Raw genomic sequence first — 7,008 nt, 5'->3', positions numbered from 1 at the left:
AGAGAAGAAGTCATCAGCTGCTTTGCGATCACTCAGCACCTTGAAGAGCTAGGAGAGTCGCAGCCACCATCGAAGGGCCTCCCACTGCCTAGGCACGTCACGACAAAGAGAGTCATAGACCGTGCCGAAGGGCACTGATCCGCCGAGACAGCCCTGTACCTCCTCTAGGCCACACCATGGCCACCATCACAAATAGAGGGATCCAAAGCACAACAAGGCAACAAAACCTCATGCGCCGTCGAAGGGCACCGAAACCCGAGACCTCACCGCCGCCACGAGCCCCCAAGAGACAGGTCCACCCTCAGAACGACCAAGGCGACGGTCGCTACCATAGCTCACTTCTACCGCCACCACCAAACAACCCCATCACCCAACAACCGCTTCATCCCAGACATTAGGCAGCCAACCGCGGATCCGTGACTCCAAAACAACGCCCCCAAGGAGGAAAACGCCATCAAAGATGCCATCGTCGCCTGATCCAGAGAAGGATCATAGGCTTTCACCCGGAGCACAGAAAGAGTGAGAATAGGAGCTCCCCAATGACGCCTTCATGAAGGGAAGCGACGCCAAAAGGCGTCGCCATCATTGTTGCCGACAAGGTCGACAATAGGCTTTCGCCTGGAGCATCCCATCCCGCTCTTCTCCGCATGGCCAGCCGCCGAGTCCGGCAATGCAGGCCTCCTTACCCAGCTTCCAGATCACAACAAGCGTCCCCGCTACGTCCAGAAGGAGCCGCCCGAATCCACAGTCGCTCACCTCGAGCACCTGCACATACCGGAGCCAAGGAGGACCTTGCTGCCGCCTGCACGCAATCCCTCTCTGCCATCCACTACACTCGACCGCCACCACAGCAGACCCCGCCGACAGCACCACCGCCGACCCCCCAGCCGCAGCCCCGATGACCAACAGCAATGTGAACCGCTGCCCAAGAAGCCAGATCTGGAGCAGAGGATCTGCCCAAACAGAGCAAGGCAGCACATCTAGCCACCGCACCGCCAGAGAGCTGCGCTGCCCAGCACCTCCGCGTCGCTCCGCCGTCCCCCGGTCGCAGCCATGGGACCGCCGGCTCATTGGTATAGTGTAATTGTAGGATTTCACGTAGTAACCTAATTGCACGTGATATTCATGATCTTCAGACACATTTTTCGAGCCAAGTTTCAGAATTCTCCATTGATGTTTTCCAAGCCACTGTGAAGTCTTCTTTTCTTAAATTAACTTTCGTAATAGTTTGCTTCTTTGATGTGGGAACTACTGTACTATATAAACAATTTGACTTTCTTTTGATAGATTTTTTTACATGAAGTTTCTTAATTAGTTTGGCTTCTTTGCTTTGAGAACTACTATATAAACAATTCAAATTTCTTTTCACTGGTTGATCAAATCATGTCCTTCGAAAAATTTCAAAAGGGTGCAAATGCCTACAGAAAAATAAAGAAATATTCAACTTCTGTCCGTGCACGATATGATTTTAGCATCTCTTTTATTGAACAGACTGTCCATACATGTAGGAAATTCTTGAAAAATAGTAACTTTGATAGCACTACCCAGCTGGAAACTTTTGAATCATAATACTACAGGAGAGTGCAGTACTGAATTGGTTATAAGGTACTACAACCCACATGAATTAATATACCCAGTAAGATTTGATTTTGAACTTGCAACGATTACGAAGTTGACTTTTCACCGGACATATGTGTTGAATTTCTGTTAATGATGCATCAGATATTGATAGACATAAGTTGAAAGTGTCAAATAATAAACAACTGATTCCGGATAATAATTTCATAGTCTACCAGTGTGCAATGAAAATTTCTGAAGTCTGTCAGAAAGATTTATTCGCAACCAGCTCGACCCCAATACCACTGCCACCCCTTCTCTTACTTTAAAAAAAAAATTACACGCACATAAACACGCGCGGGCCTAGATCAGGGCGCGGCGTGCCGCCGCGCCTTCTACCTGCTAGTTATTAGTATTATCTAAGGCAAGGGATCTTGGGGTAGACGTATCCGGAGGTGTCCCCTTGCGCGTTCTGGCAGCGGGTCACGGTTCCTCCGCCGTCTGCAGCAGAGATCGCCACGGAGTTGACGTGGATGTTCGTGCAGCTGCCGATCTCGCTGCAGTGGAAGTCCACGGCCGTCTTGTGCTTCGATGTCCCCCTCAGGTTCTTGTAGGTTATGTTGCTCAGCGCCACCGCCCCCTACAGCAAATTAAGACACCCAGAAGACGCACAAACATTTAGTACTAGCTGCTCCACACGTATACAGATCGTCCAACAGTTAATGAACACATGGACTACCATATTTGGGACATGGTGGCGGTCTACGTAGAACTGGTTGATGACCACAGGATTGTCCACGTTGGTGAACATTATGTCGGTGAAGGAGATGGACTTCGCGTAACCTTTCCCACCCTGCAGTGCGAAGATACAATATGATCACCGGGGCGCGCGTCAGATCAGCTTGTTAGTAAGAGAAGGTCAGTTTCAACTTCGTTTACCTGCCACGTCTTGATCCTTGCCCCATTTGTGGTGTTGATGAAGTGGACGTTTTTCACGTCGATGTACTCCACGGATGCGGTCGCCCCGTTCCTGCCCAGGCTCCCCACACTAGCCAAGAAACACAAGCCCGGCCACCACATCATTTACTCCTCTTCTTCGAGTGCATGCTAGAGGAAAACGCAGATCGATGGAAAACCTTTGTTACCTTATGCCATGGCCGGGGCCGCACACGACTCCGTCGACGGTGACGAATCGGCTCCTGGAGCTGATGGAGACGCAGTCGTCGCCGGTGCCGATGGTCGATCTGCTGACGCGGACGTCTTCACTCCGGTCGATGTGCACGCCGTCGGTGTTGGGGCTGTCCCCGGGCGCGGTGATGGTCAGCTGCGTCAGGTGGACCTTGCTGCTCTGGCTGACGGCGATGTGCATCTGCGGGCTGTCCTTGCTTCTGAATTGGCGCAGCTCCACGTCGGCGCAGCTCATGACCACCAACGCCTGCATGGATCGATATGGTGGTGCGTACGCAATGAGGTTACATGCACGTCGATCTATGAATGCTAATTACCTACATACTATACTTGCTTATGTTTGTACTAACCGTCGGTGCCTTGGTTACACAGTCCTGAAAGAAAACAACAATAACAGGTGAGTGAAAACTTATGTACAGAAAAAAATAGGTGAGTGAAAACTTATATATAGAAAAAATAGGTGAGTGGAAACTGATAAATGCTTCGTTTTAAAGGAAAGATCAGCAATTAAATACTTTCTCACAGACGAAGATTGATAAATAAATTAAGAGGCACCAATGCAAGGAAGAATTAAAAGATTTTCGTTCTTTCTTGCAAGAGATGAGTTGGGCTCACAGCATAGCCTCTGCATTTGTTGTGCCACCACGTCCAGCCTCTGCCGTCGAGCAAGCCGGTGCTGCCGCCGGTAACCGTGAGCCCGTGGACCTTGTAGAACATCAGCCAATAGTTCTTCCCGCTCCATGCGCCCGCCGGCGGCGCCATAATCGTGCCCAAGACCTACGACAGTCAAAGCAAGGGCCGCACGAAGATGAAGCCACGCAAACCACGGCCCAGATCTAAGACAAGATCAGGAAAGACGAACGGTGTATGCGTGCCTGGACGGTAATTCCGGTGGAGGCGCAGGGCCCGTTGAACCTGGTGGGGCCGACGAGGAAGGACTTGGCTGCCGGCACGAGCAGCGTCGACGCCGACGAGCCCCTGGCGCCGCACGCCGCGGTCCATGCGTCCACGAACGCCTTCCCATAGAGTACAGATAATGAGCACACATCCGTCACGTAGGTCTCATTTCGATCGAGAGCGCAACGGCAACTCGGGCATCGCGCGCGTGCGGCGTACGTACCTTGGTGTCGTCCGTGACCCCGTCGCCTCGAGCACCGTAGTCCTTGACGTTGAACACGCCGTCCACCTCGCCGCCGCCGGCGGCGGCGAGCACACTACACCACGCGAGGGCAGCGAGGAGCAGGGTGGCCATGCGGATGCCGATGATACCCTGCCAGATTAATTAGTAAGCACGTTTCACACAGGCACACATGCATAGTCAGTTGATCATTGATCACCAGCACATATTGGTTGTTACTAGTCTGTCAACTATGGATGAATCCGAACATAAGTTCAAGCAAACTTTGTGAAATGCAGTAATATATATAGTGTGTGCACTACTCAAGTTAGTATGTACCATAGGTGTAGGGGCTCGTAAGGTCGTCCCCACGTGCAAAACTGTTGTGGAGTCCCTACTGTCGCTGCAGTCTCGGGAACCAAGTGCCAAGCTCTGTTCGATACTAAAATGTTTTCCAGTGGGGGTATATATATATGTACGCCGGAGAAGCGTCGAAACTGGGTGTGGTACCTTTTCTTCATTTATTTTCTGAAACAAACAAAGCGGCACCGTTTGTTTAGGTGAAGATTGCCCAAGTGGTGTTGAAGTCACATAATATTTTGCCAGATCATGAAGATCGATGGAGTGATATGTACGTTTGCCCCACAAAATAAAAAAGATATACGTTCGATCACGTAGATGTAATGCTTGATCGTCCAAAATTGAACGTATAGACAATTTCGGTGCACTTTTAATGCTTATATATTTGTAGTGGGAGTATCATGTATCATTATCATGCTTATGATACTAGTGTGTGATACTAATCTCATAGTGCATAGTATCATAAATTGTCATATCCCACTATGTTCAAAAATAGTATCATATCTCATTATGTTCAAAAATAATATCATATCTCATTTATTGCCATGCCTGATACATAATAGAATAGAAACTTTTATGAGACGGTATCATAATATGATACTCAACCATCTCTTTCTTCATTTAGTTCTACGGCACCTCATCAAAATTGCATGTATACATTATTAGTTATGATCCTCTCATTACGGTTAGCCGTATCATTTCATAGTCAAAGATCTGATGTAGCATCTTATTTAATGAGGAAAGAGAAATCAACCATATCTTAATTTTGACATTAGTCTTAACATTGAGAGTAGCTATCTCGTAAGTTTTCTCTCACCAAATGCTTCAAAAAGATTTGTTTTAGATACAGCACTAAGAGCATCTACAACCAGACTTAGCAAATCCGGCCTCTCAAACGCCAGCGGACGCGTCCGGACACGTCTCATATGTTGCCCTCCACACCTGCGACCCGCATATCCGAAACAATCATGGAACGCTACGTAAACACATGATCAACACGCAGTTCAGTGGATCAACATTTCATCACCGGACAAGAGGAACATAGTTCATCAGAGTTCAACAGAGGACAGTGCAAATCCATACTACAAGGTACAAACTACTAATAAAACATAGATAAAATATAAATAGAACGGGGAAGGGCGGAGGAAATCACCATTTCCTTGCCGGCCCCTTCCCCTTCAGGTTGTTGGCGCGGTTGTGCCCCTCCTCTGTGTAGGCGTCGGCGTGCAGAGGTGCGTCGTCGTCGGAGCTAGAGGTGGAGTCGTCCGCCAGGTCAGAGTCAGAGCTGCACCTTTTGCCCGGTCCTACTCATTCGCATGGCGGGCAGCCTTCGCCTTCACCGCTGCCTCCTTGTTTGCCTCGTGCTCCGACAACTCGATGCCGAGTCAGAGCGCCTTGGCATTCTTGCGGCAGAGGCGCCACGCAGACGTCTCCGCCGTCGTTAGAGAGCGGCGGAGGAGCGCGGCCTCGGGATCGATCGACGTGCATACATCGCCTCCTGATACGTCTCCAACGTATCTATAATTTTTTATTGTTCCATCCTATTATATTATCAATCTTGGATGTTTTATATGCATTATTATGCTATTTTATATCATTTTTGGGAACTAACCTATTAAACTAGTGCCTACAGCCAGTTGCTTGCTTTTTCCTTGTTTTTGTTTTTATAGAAAATCAATAGCAAACGGAGTCCGAATGGAACGAAACTTTTTGACGATTTTTCTTGAACCACAAGACACCCTGAAAACTTCGGGAGGAGGCCAGAAGGGCCACGAGATGGCCACAAGCTCAGGGGGCTCGCCCCCCGGGGGGGCGTCTGTTGGGGAACGTAGCATGTAATTTCAAAAAAATCCTACGATCACGCAAAATCTATCTAGGAGATGCATAGCAACGAGAGGGGGAGAGTGTGTCCACGTACCCTCGTAGACCGAAAACGGAACCAGTATGTTAACACGGTTGATGTAGTCGAACATCTTCACGATCCAACCGATCCAAGTACCGAACGTACGGCACCTCCGTGTTCAGCACACGTTCAGCTCGATGATGTCCCTCGAACTCTTGATCTAGTAGAGGGTCGAGGGACAGTTCCGTCAGCACGATGGCGTGGCGACGGTGTTGGTGATGTGATCCGCGCAGGGCCTCGCCTAAGCACTACGATGCTATGACCGGAGGTGTAAACTGTGGAGGGGGGCACCGCGCATGGCTAAGAAACAACTGTTGTGTCTTTGGGGTGCCCCCCTGCCCACGTATATAAAGGAGGGGAGGAGGAGGCCGGTGGCCTAGGAGGGGCGCGCAAAGGGGGGAGTCCTACTTGGACTCCTAGTCCGAGTAGGATTCGCCCCCCCCCCCCACCTTTTCCTTCCAATGGAGGGGGAAAGAGGGAAGGAGAGGAGAGAAAGAGGGAAAGGGGGGCCGCGCCCCCTCCCCTTCCTATTCGGACTCCCCTTGGGGGGGCGCCTCCCCCTTGTGGGTTGTCCCCTCTTCTCTCCCATGGCCCATGAGGCCCATGATTTCCCCCGGGGGTTCCGGTAATGCCTCAGTACTCCGATAAAGTGCCCGAATCACTCGGAACCATTCCGATGTCCGAATACAACCTTCCAATATATGAATCTTTACCTCTCGACCATTTCGAGACTCCTCGTCATGTCCGTGATCTCATCCGGGACTCCGAACAAACTTCGGTCACCAAAACACATAACTCATAATACAAATCGTCATCGACCGTTAAGCGTGCGGGCCCTACGGGTTCGAGAACTATGTAGACATGACCGAGACACATCTCCGGT

General features: G+C 50.0%; 1 protein-coding gene across 1 annotated transcript; it reads right to left on the bottom strand.

The window, feature by feature from the left end:
- Nucleotides 1-1,798: 1,798 nt before the first annotated feature.
- Nucleotides 1,799-4,287, bottom strand: LOC123049740 (polygalacturonase ADPG1-like). Its single transcript, XM_044472624.1, has 9 exons — nt 4,202-4,287; nt 3,866-4,015; nt 3,621-3,761; nt 3,361-3,522; nt 3,096-3,119; nt 2,703-2,992; nt 2,497-2,605; nt 2,297-2,410; nt 1,799-2,197 (listed from the first exon to the last, which is right to left on the bottom strand). The coding sequence occupies exons 1-9, from the start codon at nt 4,202-4,204 to the stop codon at nt 1,973-1,975; spliced, it is 1,218 nt and encodes a 405-aa protein (XP_044328559.1). The 5' UTR covers nt 4,205-4,287; the 3' UTR covers nt 1,799-1,972.
- Between the last annotated feature and the right edge of the window lie 2,721 nt (nt 4,288-7,008).

Source organism: Triticum aestivum, chromosome 2D (genome assembly GCF_018294505.1).
Source record: "Triticum aestivum cultivar Chinese Spring chromosome 2D, IWGSC CS RefSeq v2.1, whole genome shotgun sequence".
Taxonomy (NCBI): Eukaryota; Viridiplantae; Streptophyta; class Magnoliopsida; order Poales; family Poaceae; genus Triticum; species Triticum aestivum.
The sequence above is the reverse complement of the archived record's forward strand: the minus strand, read 5'-3'. Positions and strand labels throughout refer to the sequence as shown.

What these genes read in the sequence shown, in the direction of transcription:
- LOC123049740 (XM_044472624.1), bottom strand. An exon ending in GGCCCCGGCCATGGCATAAG is followed by an intron (nt 2,606 to 2,702) that starts GTAACAAAGGTT and finishes TTTCTTGGCTAG; the next exon opens with TGTGGGGAGCCTGGGCAGGA. An exon ending in GCCACCATGTCCCAAATATG is followed by an intron (nt 2,198 to 2,296) that starts GTAGTCCATGTG and finishes AATTTGCTGTAG; the next exon opens with GGGGCGGTGGCGCTGAGCAA.